The sequence below is a fragment of the Rhinoraja longicauda genome, chromosome 16 (assembly GCF_053455715.1).
Source record: "Rhinoraja longicauda isolate Sanriku21f chromosome 16, sRhiLon1.1, whole genome shotgun sequence".
NCBI lineage: Eukaryota > Metazoa > Chordata > Chondrichthyes > Rajiformes > Arhynchobatidae > Rhinoraja > Rhinoraja longicauda.
In genome coordinates, this window is record NC_135968.1 from 33,904,508 (window position 1) to 33,929,670 (window position 25,163).

Consider the following 25,163-nt stretch of genomic DNA (forward strand, 5'->3'; position numbering starts at 1 on the left):
GAAAGTTCAGAATGGGAGGGGGAGTTAAAGTGCTGAGCAACCGGGCGACCTGGTAAGTTAAAGCAGACTGAGCGGAGGTGTTCAGCGATTGCCGAGCCTGTGCTTGGTCTCGCCAATATAAAGAAGTTGACACCTGGAACAGCGTATACAGTAGATGAAGTTGGAGGTGCAAGTGAACCTCTACCTCATCTGAAAAGACAGTTGAGTCCTTGGATAGAGTTTAAGGGGGGAAGTAAAGGGACAGGTGTTGCATCTCCTACGGTTGCAGGGGAAAGTATCTGGGGAGGGATGGTTTGGGTGGGGACGAGTTAATCACAGAGTTGTGGAAAGAATGGTCTCTGCGGAAAGCAGAAAGGGGTGGAGATGGGAAGATGTGGCCAGTGGTGGGATCCTGTCGGAGGTGGCGAAAGTGTTGGAGGATTATATGCTGTATGTGACGGCTGATGGGGTGGAAGGTGATGACAAGAGGGACTCTGTCCTTGTTGTGAATGGGGGGAGGGGGAGCAAGAGTGGAGCTGCAGGATATTGAGGAGACCCTAGTGAGAGCCTCATCTATAGTGGAAATGGGGAACCCCTGTTTCCCAAGGAATGAGGACATCTCCGATGATCTAGTATGGGAAAACCTCATCCAGGGTACAGATGCGGTATAAGAGGAATTGGGAGTAGAAGTTAGAGTCTTTACAGGAAGTGAAAAAGTGTCTAGATAGCTTTGGGAGTCAGTAGGTTTGTAGCAGATGTTGGTCAGTTGTGATGTAGAGGGCGATGGAGACAGATCCCAAAACGGTAGGGAGATGGTCCAAGTGAATTTGAGTGCAGGATGGAAATTGGTCATGAAGTTGATGAAGTCAGTGAGTTCTGCATGGGTGCAGGAGGCAGCACCGATGCAGTCAATGTAGCGGAGGCAGAGTTTGGGGATAGGGCCAGTGAACGCCTGGAACAGTGATTGTTCGACGTATTGTTGAGTTAGATAGAGCTCTAGGGGCTAGTGGAATCAAAGGGATATGGGGAGAAGGCAGGCACGGGTTATTGATTGTGAACGATCAGCCATGATCACAATGAATGGTGGTGCTGGCTCGAAGGGCCGAATGGCGTCCTACACCTATTTTCTATGTTACTCTGCAAAGAGACAGGGATAGCTGGGGCCCGTGTGAGTGCCCATAGCTACGCCTTGAATTTGGAGGAAATGGGAGGAGTCAAAGGAGAAGTTGTGAGGGTAAGAACCAGCTCTGCTCGGCGAAGGAGAGTATTCGTAGACGGAAATTGGCTGGTTCTGTGGTCGAGGTAGAACAGAGGGCTTTATGATCTTCGTGGTGGGGGATGGAAGTGCAGAGTGACTGGACATCCATGGTAAAGATGAGGGAGTGGGGGCCTGGGAAACGCAAGTCATGTTCATTGAAACAGTTAATGGTTCAGGTGGAATTTTTGTTCAGAGGGAAGCCATCAATTTCCAGAATTTTGAAAGACAAATTCCTCTAAAATTTTACCAACTATCAAGTGGCCATCTAACTTTTCTCAATGTAATTTCATTCTAGTGATTTGAAGAAGTTTAGTAGATTTATCTTAATTCAGGATTTGCAGACTGTCTGAAGGGTCTTGACCCGAAACGTCACCCATTCCTTCTCTCCCGAGATGCTGCCTGTCCCGCTGATTTACTCTAGCTTTTTGTGTCTATCTTTAGTTTAAACCAGCATCTGTAGTTCCTTCCCACACACTATGCATTAGAGAGCCTGTTTTGCAGATCTACTGTGCTGAAATTACTTGACACCTTTACATTATTTGACTTCAATTACTGGATGGCACAGTAGTGATGTTGTTAGCGTGGCTGCCTCACAACTCTTGAAACTGTGAAAGAATAAATTGCAGGAAAGAAATGAGACACCCAGGAGCCAGTGTGATCTGAATGGCCTGCATTATTGAGAGGTGCAATTGCCTCTGAGTGATGTCCTGGAGCTTTAAATGCAACTTCATTTTCTTACCATTTTCAAAGCAATGTAGAATGCTCAATTTGCAGTTCTCATTTGTAAACTGTTTTGAATAATAGGAGCCATCCTGCCTGTAGCACAGAATTGATTATTTCTCTAGCCTGTCCCCTGCTTCAATTTTTAGAAAACTATTGACTCTTGAAAGTAGTTTTCCCAAAGGAAGAAAAACAGCCAATCACGATTTTCACCTATTAGTTGTTTTTAAAACAAAATCCCATTGACATATCTTTAAGAGGTTGATTCTTAGTTCTTTGCATATAGAAAAGCTGATCTGTGACTGGATAGCCAACACCGTCTCAGCTGTTCATAAAGATAAATTTATTTGAGACTCCTAGGTAAATCTCCTAAAATCCCTATTTAATTGATATGCTTCAGCTAAACAATTCCTTCTGCCTGTGCATGATCTGTATATACCCACCTAAAAAACTCTTAAACTCCACTTTCATATCTGCTTCTATATCTTGTACTATAGAAATGTCATCCACATGTATAAATATGTTGGAGCTAATCTGAGTTTATGGTATATTTCTTTGTTCACTTATGGGATGTGGACCATGTTGGCAAGGTAGAAATGAATTCTGCACTATTGTACATGGGTAGGAAAGTTGATAATCCAGGTTGCACAAGGGAAATGGCGCTCCAAAACTAATGGCCTTGTGTCCCACATTTACCATGACAAGTATGCTGCATCTGAATGTAAACATCTAAGAAGTTACATGATTACATTTTTTTTCTTGTGTTCGTCGTGGCTGTCAAGGTCGAGGATGATGGTCTACGTTCTGTTGTTTTTATGAACTCTCAGGTGGCTTATGAGTCCAATCCTAGCTTTGAAGGTTCTTTGGCATTCAGGGCAGGTCATTCCCGATGTCAGATTGGGCTTTGTTTTTTTCTGTTTCTGTTTACTTCTCTTTTCTTCTAATTCTACGCATCTGTTGGCTTTGAAGGTCGCTGTTCCTTTTTGGATGATGGTTTGCTATTTTCCTGTCCTTGGCATTGGTTTCCTAATTTTCAATGTCTGTTACCTCTTAACTGGAGGAATAGTCCAGGCTGGAATCTGCACTTGGGGGCCCTGTCAGTTCTGATTTAAAAATGAACACATTTCTGAGCTAGATTGCTTTGCTAAATATGGATCTGGATATACATGTCACCAAAAGGAGGTTCAATTTTATTCATTGTGGTTTCTACCCCTGTATGAAAATAATTTCAGCCTTTCTAAAAAACTTATTTTATTCCCTTCCTAACTAATCTTGCTTATCTTTAGTTTCCATTTAGGTACAATTTGTCAAGTCTTGACTTGGCTTTGAGTCATTGCTGTCATATCCATATTTAATTGGATTTTATCTGATAGTTTGAATTTTTTTCCCAAAAGGCACAATCGTTCAAAAACAAAATAATACAACTATAGAGGCAACTGAGATAGATACCCCTATTAACCCTGATATTAATTGTTCAGACAAGTCAAGTATCCAAACAATTTTGTACAACCCACTGCAGTCTTCTGGACTACAAACCACAAGGGGTAAAACTAAATTTAACTACAATCTAGAATTATTGTGCGTTACTGTAGCTAGGAAAGAAAAAAAAGTTTAAAATTCAATCCTTAATCTTAATTGATCAGCCCCCCCCCCCCCAAAATTAAGATAGAATTTTAAGCCTGATTACAAATCTCTATACAATAAACAAAAGTGCTCCAAGACTGTATAATAAGTCTTTTAAGAAATTATTGGTCTCTCATCTGGATATAAAAATAATAATAATGCATTACATTTATATAGCGCTTTTCATATACTCAGACGCTTTACAGGGATTTAGAGAACATAGGGAAGTGAATAAATAGATAAATAAGTAAACGAACAGAGAAAGGAGACAGAAGGTGAGGTGACCTTCAGTGGTTGAAGGCAGTACTGAACAGATGAGACTTCAGTGATGTTTTGAATGTGGTGAGTGTGGAGGAGTCTGTGACGGTTTGGACAAACAGCTCAATTCTAATTCAAATTTGCCATAACATTGTTTTATTTGATAAAATGGATCACCTGAGTATTGCCTACTAAATAAATCCAAGTAAAAAAGACATACCATTTTGAATTCAAGGTTGGAAAAAGGTTCAAAATGTAATCAGCCATTGAAAAATAAATACAAGGTAAAAATTGAGCAAGGCACAAATTGTGGAATTTTCAAAATGGAGAACAATGAATGTTGGGACTATCAACAGAAAATGTAGAATACCATGACACGTTCTTGCATTGTCATTGATCTCAAGATTACCATATTAGCATATTTCACTTATTTTCAATGCCATATTCAAGCACATAAAAGGAACTGAATTCTTAAATTCAATGTTTTGCAAGCAAGTGCTTTCACACACACTGTTAGAAATGTGTTCTCATCAGGGAAAAATATAGGCCAAAATCAAATTACATTCATTAAGTGTGAGCAAGTGTTTACACTTGTTCAATGTCCATTGATATATATCTCTGAGGGGTCTCAACCTGAGACGACACCCATTCCGCCTGTCCTGAGTCACTCCAGCTTTGTGTCTTTGATATATATCTCTACTTTAATTCCAGTCTTAACACTGCTGAAAACAAAAAAATATATCCTGTGGCTGAAAGGTAATTTCAACAATGGATAAAATTTCATACCAAAACCATGCAAGGATATCTTCAAGAATTTTGAAATGCTTATTGCACACTAATTAGTACTGGAGTGTGATGATGTGCAACTGAAGATTAGGTGATAAACATCTGAAATTGTGATAAAGGAATCACTGTTGAGATTCTGTAACAAGATCAAATTGGAAATGTAAATGGACATACTATCCAATTTTAACCAGATAGAAGAGAAGAAAATATACTGAGCAGACAACATACCGATTCAAGTTCAGGCCACTTTTGCATTATCAGGGTCATAGGAGGTAGGTTGGTGAGTAAGAAGATAACAGAATTGTGTTCTGAGAAAACACCCAGTCTCCCAATTTTATGAAATGTAAACCCATGTTATCTGGTGCAGGTTGAAAACAATTGTGTTTATTTGTTTCCACATATTCTGAGACTTTTTTCTAGTGATGTGCGAGTTTTGCAAGGGTGAATTTCCATTACCTGAATGACTATAATGTGAGATTTGCCTGTACCGAGATTTCTGGTACCTAGAAGAAATAATAAAACTAAATGAACAGCAGGACTGCAGATCCAATAGGATTCAAGTTAAAACCAAATTAACCAAAACCAAATAATCTACATTTGGAATCATTGACATTTAAAGACCCAATTTGTACAAGCCATGTCAGTCTGAAGCAGTGGAGAAAGCAGAAATTGAACTCCTGTATTTTTCCATGTTCACAATATCAATCATAAATCTACCCAAATATAGTGCAAGGCCGTTGAAAATTTGAAAGGTTGAGAGATTGCAGAGCTTGATAGATATGTTACAGTACATTCATGTCATACATTTCTGTGGAAAGTAGCCACTAAATACTCAATACAGAGGATTATGAGGTCTAATAGACCATCCATCACTTAGCATCTCTTTCACCTTGGCAAACACTCATTCCTAGCATTCTATTCCTTTTATGGTTTTACTTTCTTGCTGATCCATAAAAGTCTGAACAGATTTCCACAGGGCACGGATGTTCCCTTCGCCAAATCCAGAGGCACCTTTCCGTTCAATGAGTTCAAGAAAAAAAGTATCTTCAGAAAATATTGGCTTTGTAAACATTTGCATTAAGTATCTACAACAAAGGAGATTTTGATTAGAAAGGTTCACAAATTTATCTCAAAGTTAACTTATGCATATCATATCAGACACCGATTCACTTTGCTCCATGACTTAATACAAAAGATACACAGGAACAACTTGAAGAGGAGACAGAGAGGAAGACTTCTGTGACTGTCAATTCAACCAGTTCTCGAAGAACCACAGGTGGTGGTCACTGAGTAGTTTTCATTCTGGACCCTTACCCCTTCAAAACCAACTAGCAACATACAATGTTTGATATAAAACTTTAAACTTAATTATTCATTCCAATCCCTAGGAGAGGAAAATTAACAAACCATAGAAAATGTGAAAGCACACTGTTCAATTAGTACAACAATTTTACAAAATGAATGACTTTTAAAAAGTTATTAAAATATTTGTGCTGTTCTGAGGGCATTTTAAATAGAAAGAAAATGTTTGACGTTTTCATACCCAAAAACAATGGAAGTGACTTTAAAAAGCTATTTATGACTATGTAATGCACAATAAATTTAATGCAGGAAATATGCATCTGGAATAAAGCCAGAGAAATTCTTGAAGGGAAAAACAATTGACACAGCACAACAGGATTTTTAGGATGTTGGAAACTATTTAGCCCGAGTTCTTCAATGTCATGTTTTTACAAATTAAACATCTTTCCTTGATAAAGTTACATTGTGGCATATCCTGCAGTGAACAACTTGCATAACTTATGGCTCTTCAGAGTTTTCTTATCGGGAAAAACACTGAGCTCCACTGCCTGTTTAGCTTCTCATGATTCAGCAGCAGCCTCCTCTATACCACCTGGTATTCTATGGAGCTCTGCATCTTTGGAATCTCTCAGCCCTTGCATCAGTGGTTGGCCCTCTTACCAGTGTTCCTTTCAGAGCTAATGATTTGGTATGCCCGACCTGAGGAATAGCATAGGCACATTAGATTTTCTGATGATTAGATTACCGATCCAAGCTTGAAATGATTAGCCATTTACATTGCTTTGACTGAATGCAGCAACTCTGGACCTTACACCACTTGCTCTCCATTGCTTTAAAAAATGTTACAACATAAACATCCATAGCCTTGGCCTCACTGATGTAATAGCTGCTGCGATGCCTAGACAATATATAGCTCAGCCTGCAATATCAATGGTGTGGCAAAAGGTACAGAAGTTCACAGATCCATACAGCTATTGGTTGTACGTTTTAGTTCCCATCACTCCAATGAGATGGGAAAGTAATTTGTTTTCAAGTAATATTGGTTCACACACAAAAAAACAACCTCTTGTTATGATTAGCTGTCCTGGGGCATTTGGCTTCTCCTTTACAGTGTTCACCATCAACCTCTGAATCCAGAAGAATGCCATATTTTGATAGCAAGTCTGGATCTTCTCCTGCTTTCACGATCTCCTGGTGTTTCTCAATCTGCAAAAGGAACATGAATGTATGCAAAGGAACTCAAAATCTAAATAAGGATATATCAAATAAAATTATAAAAGACAATTTGCAATGTTTTTTTAAGCAAATGTATTTGAATACTAGGATGGAGAATAAGCATTTATTTACTGCGTTACAGGAAGAAATTACTGAGAACATAGCTATTATGTTATATTGTAATTTTAAAGCTCACTATTTAAAACAAATACTGGTCAATTGCTGCTCCGGAGTTCTGAGGAAACTATTTACAAAAGAACAAAGAAATCCAATGTTACCATAGGCCATTCATTCCATTTTTAATGTTATTATTTTTAAGAGACACAGAAGATTATGGCCAATACATTATTGTCACGATGAGGTTTAGACTAGCAGTCACAGTGCATACTAAATTACAGCTAACACAATTCACAAGTTCTCTTGATCAAAAATGATTGATTATCCAGAAGTTGAGTAAAAATAAATGCAAGCCTGAAATGTGCAAACAACAACAATGGAATTGTGCCATTTCCCACATACTTTTCGGGGGCTTTTGACCAGCCAAAGTATTCAAAGTTTCAGCACAATGTACTCTACAGAGTATCCATGATGTGCACGAAGATGAAAAGTAATAGCTGGGTCTTCCTCCAGACGATAAATTCCTTACCCAAGGTACACAAACCAAGGAATACAGCAAAGTAATAAAGCAAAGGAATAAAGAGAAATAAGCTTCAGTTTAAAAAAGTAACAAAGTATTAAAATAATTTAACTTTTGTTAATTCTGGAATGTTATACATCTTTAAAACTGGCATGGAACTTGCAGAGCCACCCTATTTGCTGAGCAGTTCCTATCCACACTCAAAGTATGAAAATGTTGAATATACTGATGCAAGCAATGAAAGGGTAGTTTGGGTATAAAGTGACTAAGCTCTGTGTGATGTAGTTCAGTCACACTGTTTGCCAGAGCAAGCTCTACTACAAAGCAGCTGAAAAAGTCAACGTTGTCATCCAGCAGCCCAGCTTTGTACTAAGTGCTGGGGAACACAGCAGCTTCTTGCTCCAATGCAACTCCACGCAGCAAAAAGCATTCAAGAATCACACATAGAGCTGCACCAGTAAACTTCAGTGTTGTGGAAGCCTCAACTTACTAATAAATTCATATCATACTCATGTGTTGATCTCATGTCATTTTTTGGGTTGTCTCAAGCCTATTTTTTTTTAATGACAGTAAAGTCATTTGACAGCATACAGATCACTCAAATAAATATTCACAAACCACTAAAAAGAAAAACGGAATCATCCATTAAAAAATAATGCGAGACAGTCAGCAAAAACCTAGTGATTCTTGACTCCTAATACAGCAATACAAAGAAAAACACAAACAACCTTCAATATTCAAGGAAGCCTATGACCTTGTTATATTTCTTTTTAACATATTATCATTTGATTTCTTTTGAAGTTTAGCTGAATGATTAAGCCAGTACTGTACCTCTGTGTAATATGTAGGAGGTGGTGCAAAAGATTGAACCCCAGCATCTGCAAGAGATTTGCAGGTTGAAACTATGTCAGTAGTGTACAATCCCACATGCTGTATCCCAGCTCCATGGTGCTGCTCCAGAAAGGTGTCAACCTGGTTTTTACCTAAGCAAATACACAAAGTATTTGTAAAAATATCCAAAGATTAATTTATTTATATTTCTTTAACACAGGTCAGTCAGTGCCAGGCCATAAAAATGATTGGCTGTGATCTTAATTACATTTTTGGTTTAGTTTACCATATCTTAATTACATTTTTGGTTTAGTTTAGCAGTATATTTAATTTTTTTAATTATTTTAATACCACGATACAAAAGGAAGAGAAGAACAAAGGTAATCCAGGCAAATACAAGGAACTATGTACGGGGGGGGGGGGGGGGGGGGGCTCGTGCTTTGGAAGTGTGGCTAAATATTAGGAATGACAAACCCACACATATTTGGAATACAATAAATTAATACAGTAAATTAAATTAGTCCCTGGTGATATGAGAGTGGGCCTGTGGGAAGAAACTCCGTCTCATCCTCTGTTTTCACAGCGTGACAGCGGAGGCGTTTGCCTGACCGTAGCAGCTGGAACAGTCCGTTGCTGGGGTGGTAGGGGTCCCCCATAATGTTGCTGGCTCTGCATCTGCACCTCCTGATGTATAGGACCTGCAGGGGGGCGAGTGTAGTTTCCATAGTGCGTTCAGCCGAACGCACTATTCTCCGCAGAGCCTTCCTGTCCTGGGCAGAGCTACTCCCAAACCAGATTGTGATGTTTCCGGACAAGATGCTTTCTACAGCCCCAGAGTAGAGCAACTCTAGTTGCCAGAGCAAGCTCTACTACAAAGCAGCTGAAAAAGTCAACGTTGTCTTCAGCCCCAGCACTGAAGGATCCTCAGAGAGACTCTGAATTTCCTCAAATGTCTGAGGTGGTAAAGGCACTGCCTTGCCTTACTCACCAGTGCGGCAATGTGTGTTGTCCATGTCAGATCCTCTGTGATGTGGACTCCCAGGTATTTAAAGCTGTTCACCCTATCCACAGTAATCCCATTTACCTCCAGTGGCGTGTACGTCCTCGGATGTTGAGCCCTTCTAAAGTCTACAATCAGCTCCTTAGTTTTTGTGACATTCAAGAGGAGGCTGTTGTCCCGACACCAGAGTGCCAGATCAGACACCTTCTCCCGGTAGGCCTTTTCCTAACTTGACACCATTCAGATAATACTCTGCCTTCCTATTCTTACCACCAAAGTGGATAACCTCACACTTATCCACATTAAACTGCATCTGCCATGCATCCGCCCACTCACACAATCTGTCCAAGTCACCCTGCAACCTCAGCATCTTCCTCACAGTTCACACTACCACCCAGCTTTGTATCATCTGCAAATTTGCTAATGGTACTTTTAATCCCTTCATCCAAGTCATTAATTGATAGTCATTCAAATAAGCTGGAGAGGCATTCTTTGGCACTAGTACGATGATGGATCTTTGAAGCATGCAGGGACCACGGACTTGGCCAAGGAGAGGTTGAATATTGTGGTGAGTACTGGAGCAAGCTGAGTAGCACAAGACTTTAGTACTCGCCCAGATATGCCATCTGGGTCTACAGCTTTCCTCATGTTCACACGCTCAGAGCCCACCTCACGTCGTGCCCGGACACTGAGAATGTGTGCACATCCCCAGCGGTGGATCCCCCTCCAGCCTCGCTAGCCAGCACGCTGGCGGTGATGTTTTTAGATGGCGAGCTAGGAGTAATGTTGCCCGTCTCAAATTGTGCGTAGAAGGAGTTCAAGTCATCAGCTAGGGAGGTGCCGGCACTTCTGGTTGAGGCGGGGCTGCACCGGTAGTTAGTTATAGTCCGTAGCCCCTAACAAAGGCGCCTGGTGTCCTGCTGCTCCATCTGCGACTCCATCCTGTCCCTGTACCTCCTTTTTGCGTCCTTCACCACCCTTCGCAGTCAGTAGGACTCTACCTTGTAGTCGTCCATATTGCTGGATGCCAGGCCGGAGTTGTAAGCAGCGGTGCGAGCATTCAAGGCCACGCGAATAGACCTGTCCACCCAGGGTTTTTGATTCGGAAAGATACTAACCCTTACCATGGGGACGATGTTATCGGCTATTGTTGCAATGAAGTCCATAACCGCTACCGCAAACTCATTGACGTCTCTGGAACTTGCTTGGAACATATTCCAGTCGACATAGCTCAGTGCATCTTGCAGCATGGCCTCTGAATGGTCAGACCACCGCTTTACGTCCCTCGTCACCACCGTTTCCCGTACTATCGGTTGTTTATACTCCGGCAGCAGGAAAATGGCAGCGTGGTCAGATTTTCCAAAAGGAGGGAGAGGAACAGCCTTATAGCCTTTCCTGAATGGCGTGTAGCAGTGGTCCAAAGTTCTTTCCCCACTGGTGACACACGTGATGTGTTGGCAGAAGTTAGGCATGACCTTTTTGAGATTTACCCTATTAAAATCTCCAGCCACCACCACAGCCGCATCAGGGTTCTTGTTTTGGTGTCGACACAACACATTGTGCAGGGCCGACAGTCCCACGTCGGTGTCCGCATGCGGTGGAATATAGACGGCTGTGATGATCACCGAGCTGAACTCCCGGGGAAGGTAAAATGGACGGCATGAGATAGTCAGATGCTCCAGGTCCGGCCAGCAGGAACGAGAAAGCGTCTTAATATTGCTAGGGTTGCACCAGTTATTGTTGGTCATGAAGCAAACTCCTCCACCCTTGGATTTCCCGGATTCTTCCGTTCTGTCCGCACGGAAAACAGTGAAGGATTCGGTTGGGCAGATCACCTGATCCGGCACCAGCGTGGTCAGCCATGTCTCGGTCTGACAAAAGATGTTGCAGTCTCTTTTGTCCCGCTGGAATCAGATCCTCGCCCTGAGGTCATCCAGCTTGTTGTCCACGGACTGGACGTTCGCCAGAAGGATGCTGGGCAGAGGTGGACGGAAGGCTTGGGCTCTCAGCCTATTCCGAATCCCCCTCCCTCCCCCCCGCTTTCCGCGATGTTTTCTCCGACTTTTCCTCGGAGCCGAGCTCCCATTGTTGTTGCCGCGGCGCGCTCTCTTGATCTCTGTCGGCCATGCTGGATCGGTGAGTACAGTGTCTAATAAGTCTACGGTTACGCTAAGGTTTAGTTTTACGAGAGTTTTCCGGTCGTACATTATCCAACCAGGGGAAAAACAAAAGATAAATACCTAAGCTATTTAGCATATCCTCCAAGTTGTTGCTCAGCACAGATCAGAAATTGTCCTTTTGTAAGGAGTAGGGACTAGCATTTCCTGCAAAAAGATTTGGAACAAATTTGCAAGAGCAAGATGCTTATGTGGTAGTCAGCAACCTAATTAAATATTTATCCATTCTATTTAGGATAATGCACTCAATGCAATTAGACGTGCATCAGCAAAACAATCTCCCAGAAGTCAGATGACTGTATGTTTAAAAAGCTGGAAAGAATTAGCATGGATTCCTGAATATAATCATGAAGTCATACAGCATGGAAACAGACGCTTTGACCCAATTTCACCAAGATGCCCCGTCTAAGATTGTGCCATTTGCCCACCTGTCCCAGATCTCTCTAAACCTTTCCTATCCATGTACCTGTCCAAATGACCTTTAAATGTTGTTATTGTGCATGCCTCAATTATTTAATTTGACATTTCTGTGCGCCCACTACCTTCTGTGCAAAAAATCAGCCCGTCAGCTTTCGGTTAAATATTTTCCCTCACCATAAACCCATGCCCTCGAGTTTTTGATTCCCTTATCTCGTGAAAAAGAATCTTCATTCACTCTCTCCATTTCCCTAATGATTTTTTACATCGCCATAAGTTTACTTTCAGCCTCCTGCATCCAAGGAATAAAGTCCGAGCCTGCCCACCCTGTCTGTATAGAATCACACCCGAGTTCTGGCAATATCTTTGTGAATCAATCTCTTGCACTCTTTCCAGCTTAATGGCAATTTTTCTAGACCAGGGTGTTCAAAACTGAAGATAAAATTTAAGTGTGGCTTCACCAATATCTCGTATGATTATAACATTGTCCCAACTTCTAAAGTCAATTCCCTTATTGTTGAAAGCCAGCATATATAATCAAAGCTTTCTTCACCACCCTAATTACCTGCAACGCCACTTTCACAGAACATTGTACATATATTCCCAGATCCCTCTGCTCTACAACATTCTCCAGAGCCCTATCATTCACTGTAAAGCCCACTTGCCCATCTGATCAAGATCCCGTTGTAATTCTTGATCGCTGTCTTCACTCTCTACAATACTACTTACATTGGCGTCACCTGCAAACTTATTAATCATACATTGTATATTCTCATCCAAATCATTGAGATATTGACAAACAGCAAAGGCACATCACTGGTTCCTGAGACACATCATTGGTCACAGGCCTCCAATCCAAAAACAACCTTCCATTATCACCCTTTGCTTCCAACCATTGTCAATTCTGGATCCAGTTAACTAGCTCTCTGTGGATCCCATGCAATTTAACCGTTCAGAGCTGGCTAAAAATGCGTAACCTTATCAAAGGTCTTGGTGAAGTCCATGTAGATCATGTTTATGATCCAGTCCTCTTAAACCTTTTTGGTTACATCTCATATATCTGAAGAAGGGTCTCGACCCGAAACGTCGCCCATTCCTTCTCTCCTGAGATGCTGCCTGACCTGCTGAGTTACTCCGGCATTTTGTGAAAAAATACCTTTGATTTGTACCAGCATCTGGTTATTTTCTTACACTTCTCATACAAAGTAAACACAGCAGCACAACAAATAAATGAGAACAAAAATAGGATCTTGGCCTTTGTTACAAATTGGATGGGTTATAATACTGTATTAGATAAAACATGTCTACAACTGTGACATCAGTGAGACCATACCTGCAGTTCTATAAATAGAATTTCCTTATTTCACGAGGAAATGTACTTGCATTGTAAACAGTTTATAGCAAACTCGTTGGTTCTCTGTAGGGATTGCCTTGAAGGCCCCAAGTAGATTCTACCCTGATGTGAAGAAAAAGAGGTGATATTGTTGAAAATAATAAATATCTGGGAGATTGCTAGGGTAGATGCTCAGGGAATATTTCACTTTCCATCCTAATGCAGAATTCCACCATATTATGGACACTTGCCAACAAGATTGCTAACTAATTCTTCCTCATTACACAATACTCAGTGTAGGATGGACTGTCCTCTAATCAGTTCTTCTACACATTGGTTTAAAAAACCATCCCGCATACATTCCAGGAAATCCTCCTCCACAGTGCAGCTACCAATTTGGTTGGCCCAATCTATATGTAGATTAACGTCACTGATGGCTGCTGCACATATCCCTAATTTCCTGCTTGATGCTATCCCCAACCTCCCTACTGCTGTTTGGTGGTCTGTATACTCCAACAAGCGTTTTCTGCCCTTGGCTATTTTGCAGTTCTACAGTATCCAAGCTAATGTCTCTCCTTGCAATTGCATGAATCTCCTCTTTAACCAGTAATGCCGCGCCACCTCCTCTTCCGTTCTGTCTATCCTTCCTGAATATTGAGTACCCCTGCATGTTTAGCTCCCAGCCTTGGTCACCCTGGAGCCATAATTCCTTAACTACTAACCGCACATTCAATTCATCCACCTTATTACGAATGCTCCTCGCATTAAAGCACAAAGCTTTCAGGTTTGTTTTTCTTATCTCCCTTCTACCTTTTGCTTCCATCCTCCTTATATGTCCCTGTCTCCTTGCATTGGTTCCCATCACCCTACATTAGTTTAAACGTGACCTTTCCCACTCTTACTCGTTGACTGCACGCATAAACTTCCACGTTGTTGACTCCACCCCCCACTGTTTAGTTTAAACCCACCTGTGTATCACAGAGAACCTTTACTTTTCTATTCAAAAGAGCTGCAAGGTTAAATTATTGAATATGTTGAAGGATTTTGGGTCTCTAAGAATTAAAGAGAACAGCCAAGATAATGGAACATGCGGCACAATTATATCAGCCATGATCTGAATAAATTGCAGAACTCTTTCAAATGTCATATAGCCTACCCTTGAGCCTAATACATTTGACTGGTCTTTTTACATTTGACTGGTCAGTCAGAGGGTGGTGAAGGTGTGGAATTCTCTGCCTCAGAAGGCAGTGGAGGCCAGTTCGTTGGATGCTTTCAAGAGAGAGCTGGATAGAGCTCTTAAGGATAGCGGAGTGAGGCGGTATGGGGAGAAGGCAGGAACGGGGTACTGATTGATAGTGATCAGCCATGATCGCATTGAATGGCGGTGCTGGCTCGAGGGGCTGAATGGCCTACTCCTGCACCTATTGTCTATTGTCTATTGTCTATTGTCTACATCTCCAAGAGTCTCAAACCACTTACCAGATACTCAAGGACATTACCAAGTCTCCCACAGTTCACATCCTTTGTGGACGTGAGGTTAGGGTGGGTGTCAGGTCACCCTTAAACAGAAGCTCAACTTCAGTGCCCTCCATAATGTTTGGGACAAAGACCCATCATTTATTTATTTGCCTCTATACTCCACAATTTGGGATTTGGGATAGAAAAAAATCACATGTGGTTAAAGTGCACATTGTCAGATTTTAATACATTTTTATACATATTGGTTTCACCATGTAGAAATTACAGCAGTGTTTATACAAAGTCCCCCCATTTCAGGGCACCATAATGTTTGGGACACAGCAATGTCATGTAAATGAAAGTAATCCTGTTTAGCATTTCGTTGCACATCCTTGCTTGAAGTCTGCGATTCATGGACATCACCAGTTGCTGGGTGTCTTCTCCGGTGATGCTCTGCCAGGCCTGTACTGCAGCCATCTTTAGCTTATGCTTGTTTTGCGGGCTAGTTCCCGTCAGTTTCCTCTTCAGCATATAAAAGGCATGCTCAATTGGGTTCAGATCGGGTGAGTGAATTGGCCACTTAGGAATTTACCATTTTTTTGGCTTTGAAAAACTAATTTGTTGCTTTAGCAGTATGTTTGGGATCATTGTCTTAGATTTTTTTAAATTTTAGATTTAGAGATACAGCGCGGAAACAGGCCCTTCGGCCCACCGAGTCCGCGCCGCCCAGCGATCCCCGCACATTAACACTATCCTACACACATTAGGGACATTTTTTTTTACATTTGCCCAGCCAATGTACATACTACATATCTGTACGTCTTTGGAGTGTGGGAGGAAACTGAAGATCTCGGAGAAAATCCACGCAGGTCACGGGGAGAACGTGCAAACTCCGTACAGACGGCGCCCGTAGTCAGGATCGAACCCGAGTCTCCGGCGCTGCATTCGCTGTAAGGCGGCAACTCTACCGCAGCGCCACCGTGTAGCCCTCACCGTGCCGTCTTGCTGTAGAATGAACCGCCGGCCAATGAGTTTTGAGGCATTTGTTTGACTTTGAACGACGTGAGGTGGGCTCTGAGCAGATAGGATATGTCCATACCCACCAGAATTCATTATCTTATTACCATCAGCAGTTGTATCATCAATGAAGATAAATGAGCCAGTACCTTCAGCAGCCATACATGCCCAGGCCAAAACATCCCAACCACCGTGTTTCACAGATGATGTGGTATGCTTTGGATATTGGGCAGTTCCTTCTCTCCTCCATACTTTGCTCTTGCCATCACTCTGATACAAGTTAATCTTCGTTTCATCTGTCCACAAGACCTTTTTCCAATTTGTGGTTGCTCTTTTAAGTAATTCTTGGCAAACTGTAACCTGGCCATCCTAATGTTTGGGACAAAGACCCATCACTTTTTAATTTGCCTCTGTACTCCACAATTTGAGATTTGTAATAGAAAAAAAATCACATGTAGTTAAAGTGCACATTGTCAGGCCATTTTTATACATTTTGGCTTCACCATGTAGAAATTACAGCTGTGTTTATACAGTCCCCCCATTTCTGGACACCATAATGTTTGGGACACATGGCTTCACAGGTGTTTGTAATTGCTCAGGTGTGTTTAATTGCCCCCTTAATGCAGGTATAAGAGAGCTTTCAGCATCTTGTCTTTCCTCCAGTCTTTCCATCACCTTTGGAAACTTTTATTGCTGTTTATCAACATGAGGACCAAAGTTGTGCCAATGAAAGTCAAAGAAGCCATTATGAGACTGAGAAACAAGAATAAAGCTGTTAGAGATATCAGCCAAACCTTAGGCTTACCAAAATGGAAACATTCAGAATAGTGAAAGGCTTGGATAGAGTGGATGTGGAGAGGATGTTTCCACCAATGGAGAGTCTAGGAATAGAGGTCATAGCCTCAGAATGAAAGGACATTCTTTTAAGAAGATAAAGAGAAATTTATTTAGTCTGAGGGTGGTGAATCTGTGGAATTCTTTGCCACAAAAGGCAGTGGAAGCCGTCAATGGATCTCTTTAAGGCAGAGATATAGATTCTTGATTAGTACAGGTGTCAGAGGTTATGGGGAGAAGGCAGGAAAACGGGGTTAGGAGGGAGAGATGGATCAACCATAATTAAATGACGAAGTAGACGATGGGCCAAATGGCCTAATTCTACTCCTACTAATTATGACCTTATGAGATAATGCACATCTTGAAACAACTAACTCCTCTCAACACCTAGTAGTCTGTCCACCATACACAAGGCACAATTCAGGATTATGTTGGGTCATTACCCTCTACAAGAACAAGGGTGAGAGAAGCGACTGCAACAACTACAGAGGCATCTCCCTCCTCAACATCGTCGGCAAGGTCTTTGCTTGGGTCATCTTGATCCGCCTGCAGAAGCTGGCAGAACGTATCTACCCAGAGTCACAGTGCGGTTTCCGAGCTGGAAGGTCAACAGTAGACATGGTCTTCTCCCTTCGCCAGCTCCAGGAGAAATGCAGAGAACAACGGATGCCCCTGTATATTGCTTTCATTGACCTCACCAAGGCATTTGACTTCGTCATCAGAGATGGCCTATTCAAGGCTCTCCCAATGATCAGTTGCCCACCAAAAATACAGAGCATGATAGAATCCTTCCACATCAACACAAAGGTGACAGTGCAATTCAATGGCAGTTTCTCGGAGCCCTTCGACATCCGCAGTGGCGTCAAACAAGGCTGCGTCCTCGCTCTCGCCTGAAACATGCCTTCGGCACCGCAACAGAGGGGATCTTCCTGCGTACTAGATCAGACGGCAAGCACTTCAACCTCACCTGCCTCCGAGCCAAGACAAAAGTACGTGAAGCTCTCATCAGAGACATGTTTTCGCCGATGACGCAGCAGTTGTGTCCCACACCCAACAGGAACTACAGTTATTGATGGACCACTTCTATCGGGCTTGCAAGGACTTTGGGCTGACCACCAGCCTGGGACAGGATACAGAGGCACCGCCTGTCATCACCATCGATGACTACGAACTGGGTGCCGTCCATCAGTTCACGTACTTCGGCTCCACCATCACCGACAACCTCTCCTTGGACACAGAGATTGACAAGAGGATCGGGAAGGCAGCTGCAACTCTCGCTTGCCTCACAACTCGACCAATCCAAAGCTGACAGTAAAGACAAAGATAGCAGTCTACAACGCCTGTGTCAACAGCACGTTGCTGTACGGCAGTGAGACATGGACTACATATGCCAGACTGGAGAGAAGACTCAACACCTTCCACCTTAGAAGCATCCGCCATATCCTGGGTATATCCTGGCAAGACATAGTGTCCAACGCCGAGATTCTGTCTCGTGCTGGCCTTCCGAGTATGTACACTCTACTCAGGCAGCGCAGGCAGCGTGGCTGGGCCATGTCCACCGCATGGAGGATGGCCGTATTCTAAAATACATCCTCTATGGAGAGCTAACATCTGGGAGGAGAACCATCGGCCGCCCCCAGCTATGTTACAAGGAAGTCTGCAAGAGAGATTTGAAGGTGCACGACATCGATGTGGAGTTCTGGCAGAGCCTTGCAGCTGACCGCACGAGGTGGCGAGGTACCCTGAACCTACATCTCAAAACGGGGAAGAGAAGCTGATGAACGCAGCGGCAGAAAAGCAGGCACGCAGAAAGGAGCACAGCAACTTCAACAGACCAGAATCCACACACAAATGTGACCTTTGCGACAGAGACTGTCACTCCCGCATTGGTCTCTTCAGCCGCAAGCGATGCAGCTCTAGCCGAGGTGTGGAGCAAGCAGCCAACTAGGATGCATCACCCATGGTCAGCCATGACCAAGGGTATGAGATAATGCACATCTTATAACAACTAACTCCTCTCAACACCCAGTAGTCTGTCCACCATTCAGGACACAGTAAGGCACAATTCGGGATTATGTTGGAATATTCACCATTGGCCTGGGTGAGTACAGTCCGAAAAACACTCGAGATGTTGAATACATCCAGGACAAACCAGACCATGTGTTTGGCAATGCACCCCCAGTATTCATTCCTTCTACCTGTGGCCACTCAGTGACTGCAGTATGTATCACGAGTACAATGCAGCTGTCTGTCAAGACTATTTCTCTCAAACCAGTGTCCTCTTCCACTAAAACAAATAAAGATAGCAGGCAATGGGAATACCACATGCTTCAAGATCCTCTCCATGTGACACATCACACTGATTTGGAAATACTTTGCAGTTACAGGGCTCCAACTAAAAGAACACCGTTAAAAACCCATGAAGCAAAGATTAAATTGGAACTTCAATAAAGTCGTTGAAATCTGGAAAGGTGGTGGAAATAAACTATTTTGGTTTGTACGAAATAAGTTTAATACTTAAATGGGAAAAAAAAACCAACAGACAAATTTGGCTCAATATCTTTGGAGTCGAGCGAGTCAAATGACTTATGTTGCAGTAATTCTATTGCTAAAATACATGCCAAAAAACTATAACTGTATGGGCAGAGATTATATAAAGGAATGTCTGAAATTGTGCTTACTTAAAATGTAGTTTTAATATTCAGAGACTTAGAAAAGAATAAACATAAATATGAAAGGTATGTGATGTGATGAAGATTACAATTTATTCTGTACCTTGATAGGGCAAGGATTCAGCAATCACAAATTTGCAGTCTGTTTTCTTCTCTCCAGTTGTAGACATTGACATGCCAACTTCACTGCATTTCCAGTATTCCATTGCTGTCAAACGCAGTCCAATGTCATTGCCTTGAATGACATAACCATTATCTACATCTTCGTTTCTGTAAAAATAAAACAATTGACATAATAACATAAGATAATTTGTGGTTTTTTTCAATTTCAGGTTTTCAGCTGCTGTGGTATCTTCCTTTTGGTTTTTGTAAATTACAGTTATTCAGCTATAACGCATGCTTCCATACTGCTAATTGGATATATCACCATTGATGAATCACTGAACCCTATATTATGTGGGTTGCTTTGTTTAAAATGTGATTTTGTTTGGGTATTAGAACTACTTCAAACTTACTTTGGAAATTGAGAAACATGGGAAAAAAAGCATCTTGCAAAAAAGTATGGGAATGGGGAGCAGTTAAAATAGTGATGTAGCGGAGAAAGGATTGGGGGGGTAGCGCCTGTGTACATATGGAACAAGGACTGTCCGATATAACTGACAAATCTTGTACAATTGTTGAAAATTATAACTCAAATTTAAACTTATGTATACTCACCTGCTGCAAGGCAAAGGTGGTAGTCCTGACACGCAAACAGGTGGATCTGCAGTTATCGAAAGGCATGTTTGCACAGATCAGGTTCCCTTTACCTCTTTACAGGTAAGTGGTTTTGCAGATAGTGAAGATCGTTGTGAAAGATTGCAGCAGGATCTGGATTGATTGGCCAGGTAGGCAGAGGAATGGTTGATGGAATTTAATACAGAAAAGTGTGAGAAGTTGCATTTTGGGACGTCGAACAAGGGCAGGACCCAAACAGTAAATGGTAGGCCTCTGGGTAGTGTTGTAGAGCAGAGGGATCTAGGAGTACAGGTGCATGGTTCCTTAAAGGTCAAGTCGCAGGTAGTTAAGGTAGTCAAAAAGGTTTTTATAGACAATAGGTGCAGGAGTAGGCCATTCAATGTGATCATGGCTGATCATTCTCAATCAGTACCCCGTTCCTGCCTTCTCCCCATACCCCCTGACTCCACTATCCTCAAGAGCTCTATCTAGCTCTCTCTTTTGGCACTTTGGCTTCAGTCAGAGTATTGAGTATAGAAGTTTGGAGGTCATGTTGTAGTTGTCTAAGACGTTGGTCAGACTGCATTTAGAATATTGTGTTCAGTTCTGGGCAGGAAAGATATTGTCAAGCTTGAGAGGGATCAGAAAAGATTTACAAGGGTGTTGCCAGGACTAGAGAGTGTGAGTTTTAGGGTGAGGTTGAGTCTCTATTCCATGGAGCACAGGAGGATGAGGGGAGATCTTATAGAGGTATACAAAAATCACGAGAGGAATAGATTGGGTAGATACACAGAATTTCTTGCCCGGAGTATAGGAGCAAAGAGGTCCTTCTACAGTTGTACCGGGCCCTGGTGAGACCGCACCTGGAGTACTGTGTGCAGTTTTGGTCTCCAAATTTGAGGAAGGATATTCTTGCTATTGAGGGCGTGCAGCGTAGGTTCACTAGGTTAATTCCCGGAATGGCGGGACTGTCGTATGTTGAAAGGCTGGAGCAATTAGGCTTGTATACACTGGAATTTAGAAGGATGAGGGGGATCTTATTGAAACATATAAGATAATTAGGGGATTGGACACATTAGAGGCAGGAAACATGTTTCCAATGTTGGGGGAGTCCAGAACAAGGGGCCACAGTTTAAGAATAAGGGGTAGGCCATTTAGAACGGAGATGAGACGAAGAACTTTTTCAGTCAGAGAGTGGTGAAGGTGTGGAATTCTCTGCCTCAGAAGGCAGTGTAGGCCAGTTCGTTGGATGCTTTCAAAAGAGAGCTGGATAGAGCTCTTAAGGATAGCGGAGTGAGGGGGTATGGGGAGAAGGCAGAACGGGGTACTGATTGAGAGTGATCAGCCATGATCGCATTGAATGGCGGTGCTGGCTCGAAGAGCTGAATGGCCTACTCCTGCACCTATTGTCTATTGAGTAGGGGAATCGAGGACCAGAGGACATAGGTTCAAGGTGCAGGGGAAAAGATTTAATAGGAATCCGAGGGGTAACTTTTTCACACAAAGCAAAGGGTGGTGGGTGTATGGAACAAGCTGCCAGAGGAGGTAGTTGAGGTTAGAACTATCCCATCGTTTAATAATAATAATAATAATAATACATTTTATTTATATAGCGCTTTTCATATACTCAAAGACGCTTTACAGAGATTTTGAGAACATAGGGAAATTAATAAATAGATAAATAAGTAAATAAATAAATGAACAGAGAAAGGAGACAGTAGGTGAGGTGACCTTCAGTGGTTGAAGGCAGTACTGAACAGGTGAGACTTCAGCGATGTTTTGAATGTGGTGAGTGTGGGGGAGTCTCTAACGGTTTGGGGTAGTGAGTTCCATAGGGTGGGAGCAGCGATGGAGAAAGCCCTGTCCCCCCAGGATCTGAGTTTAGTCCGGATGTGGGGGGATAGGAGATTGGCAGCGGCAGAGCGGAGGGTGCAGGTGGGAGTGTGCCTGTGGAGGAGGTCGGTCAGGTAGGATGGGGCCAGGTTATGGAGGGCTTTGTAGGTTATGAGGAGGATTTTGTACTGGATTCTCTGGGGGATGGGGAGCCAGTGGAGTTTATAAAGGACGGGGGTGATATGGTCACGGATCGAGGTGTGAGTAGACGGGCAGCGGAGTTTTGAATGTATTGAAGTTTATTGATGATTTTTGAAACAGTTAGACAGGTACGTGGATAGGACAGGTTTGGAGGGATACGGACCAAGCGCAGGCGTGGGACTCGTGTAGCTGGGACATTGTTGGCGGTGTGGGCGAGTTGGGCCGAAGGGCCTGTTTCCACACAGTATCATTCTATGACTCTATGGATGTATTTAGAAGCAATTTATAATTTCAAGACGAAAGCCCTTGTTTCTTCCGTTAACGCTCCTTCAACAACACTCACCGGTTCATGAGGAAACGCTGGAAGCCGAAGCAGCTCCGGTACCAGTCCATGATCTGGCCGCTGTGGCGTTGCGGACAAGCGTAGGTGATGTGGTCGAGATGGGTGACAACCACCGGACCGGCGTCCTGCTCCTCAGGCCAGTCCGGAGCGGCAGGCGGCGGTCCGAAGCCGGGCAAGAAGTCGCCCAAGTAGTTGCTTCGGTCGATGAGAGTGTGGCGGACATTACCCACCACCGATTGCACCACAGAGTAAGTGACCGAGCCCAACTCGTCCTCCACTGGGCTGGGCGGCACAAGGACGCGGCAACCTAAGCGGCCCAGGTCGAGGGTCGCCCGCTCTACGTCTTTCACCTCGAAGGACACATTGCAGGCGCTGTCCACCACGTGTGGCGGAGCCGCATCGTACAGCAAGCCCTGCGGCCCCGGCCCCGGCTCCGCGCTCTCGTTCACGATGAACACGGCCGAGCCTTTCCTCAGCACCAACTGCCTGGCGCTGCGGCTGTGCCGGCTGCCGCACAGCTGGAAGCCGAAGCGCCGCACCAGGTGGCGGGCCAAGCGCTGGCCGCTGTGGACGTGAAAGGCGAGGTGACTCAGGACCTGTACACTGGCCGCCATCTTCACAGCCTCTCTCGGAGGGGCGAGTCAGGACAATGATAGAGAAGAGTTGCAGATCTAGAACAGAAAATGTGGGGGATACTGCGTAGGTCCGGCGGGGGATGAAGGGACTCAACGTCCCACGAATGGCCAGGGCAGCGCGTGCTCGAGGAGGCGGGGCTTGGAGCGGGGGGCGTGCCCACACAACAGCGTGCCCACGCAACAAGCACGCGATTGGCGGGGCCACAGGTTACACACGGCGGATTGCGCACCTGGTGGGCGGGGTTACACGGCATGCGTGGGAGTGGCTTAGAACCACTCGAGTGGGCGGGGCCACAGATTACACACGCGTGGGCGGGGCCGCGGGTTGCGCTCCTGGTGGGCGGGGTTACACGGCATGCGTGGAGGGCGTGGCTTAGAACCACGTGGTGGTGTTCGGGAGTGATTGTCACAAACAGGTGTTGCAGCTGCCGTCCGTCCCCCTCGGGCGGGAGTCGCGACCACTGTAACATTTCAACATAGTAAACCCTCCCCAAACAACGTGATAATCCAAAGCAGACACGACGCCTAAAGCAAGATTAGAAGTAGCGACCAAAGCCCTACTCAAATACGTGAGTCTGAAGAGACGCTTTTTTTTTTTTTTTTTTTTTTAAAGAGGGGGGGGTGGGGCGAGCTTTGGTAGCCCAGGAATATAATGACACATAAACCGAAAATATAGGTCTGCAGTTCGGACTTGTACTGGGACGCGAGCTGCTGAGAGAGAAGAGTTCCGGACCCGAAAGGTCGCCTATCCATTCCTACCACATATATAATGTGGCCCGCTGAGATACTTCATCACTTTGCGGTTTACTGCTGCTAAAAAAACTTGGTCGTTGGATTGATTCCCGCAGTCAAATTGGGCGAGGCTGGTAACATTCAACGTGGAGATATTTGGTTGAGTATTTGTGGAACCTGAATTTCCCCTTTTCAATCCGTGCATTGCCATTTATATTTTTTTTAAATGAGGTGAGCAGAAATTCAAAAGCCCAAAGGATTGTTCTCTTTATCTCACTCATACCTCGTAGTGGCCATTGATGCCTCCTTTTCACCAGCAACTACTGAAACTGAATTGACCATTTGCAATCTTGGCTATGTATTTTAATTTGTTGAAGACCCCCAACCCTATATTTGCATCATCACCGAGATTGTCTGGTTCTGTCCCTGTCTCAGTACTGTTCTTGTCTAAGTTTGGCAGCTACTAAAATTCAAACGAATATTACCTTTTAAACTCATCTCCAATATTATTCTGCTCGGCTTCCAATTTTCCACCTTACATAAACAAGATTTCAAAAACTTTGTTGCTCAGAATCCTAACTCTAACTACATACCCAACCGCCATAAAAGCTTGGGTGTAGCTGCACCCGTGGTCACTGTCACAGTGACCTGATGGTGAATCTGTGGGGGGAAAAAAGGCTTAGATGGAGTCCCTCCCTGCCCATGTCCTCTGATCCTGCACAGACTAGCTAAAGGAAGAATTAGCAAACAGCTATAACCTTCCCTATGCCAAACATTAGTTCCCATCTGCTTTATGAAGACCACTATCACCCCAGTACTAAAGAAAAACAAGGTCATGTGCCTTGAGGACTGTGGTCCTGTGCCTCTGAGCTTCACCATCATGGTGTTTTCAGTGCTGGTTAGGCGGATTAATTCCAATCTCCTAGACAGCCTACATACCATCTCCATTGCCTTACACTCATCTCCGGAACATCTGGATATCAGACTCTAATGGTTGACTAGCTCTCCCTTCAACACCATAATTCTGATCAAACTCCTGGACCTTGGACTCAGCACCCTCCTCTGCAAATGGATCCTTGACTTCCTGACTTATAGACTGCAATCAGTAAGGATAAGTGACAATATATTCTCCACGATAATTCTCGGTGCCTGCAAGGCAGTGTTCTTAGCACATTTCTGTGCTCC

The 25,163-nt window shown here is 43.5% G+C and overlaps 1 protein-coding gene across 1 annotated transcript; it reads right to left on the reverse strand.

Annotated features, from left to right (window-relative positions):
* Positions 1 to 4,020: 4,020 nt before the first annotated feature.
* On the reverse strand, positions 4,021 to 23,346 carry hpdl (4-hydroxyphenylpyruvate dioxygenase-like). Its single transcript, XM_078412859.1, has 5 exons — positions 22,612 to 23,346; positions 19,621 to 19,787; positions 8,610 to 8,761; positions 6,990 to 7,132; positions 4,021 to 5,709 (listed from the first exon to the last, which is right to left on the reverse strand). Exons 1-5 carry the CDS (start codon positions 23,223 to 23,225, stop codon positions 5,532 to 5,534), a joined length of 1,254 nt encoding a protein of 417 aa, XP_078268985.1. The 5' UTR covers positions 23,226 to 23,346; the 3' UTR covers positions 4,021 to 5,531.
* Positions 23,347 to 25,163: the final 1,817 nt, after the last annotated feature.

What these genes read in the sequence shown, in the direction of transcription:
- hpdl (XM_078412859.1), bottom strand. Translation starts at nt 23,225, where the DNA reads ATGGCGGCCAGTGTACAGGTCCTGAGTCACCTCGCCTTTCACGTCCAC. An exon ending in CAGCGTTTCCTCATGAACCG is followed by an intron (nt 19,788 to 22,611) that starts GTGAGTGTTGTT and finishes TTATTTTTACAG; the next exon opens with AAACGAAGATGTAGATAATG. An exon ending in CTCCTACATATTACACAGAG is followed by an intron (nt 7,133 to 8,609) that starts GTACAGTACTGG and finishes TTCCTTTTGCAG; the next exon opens with ATTGAGAAACACCAGGAGAT.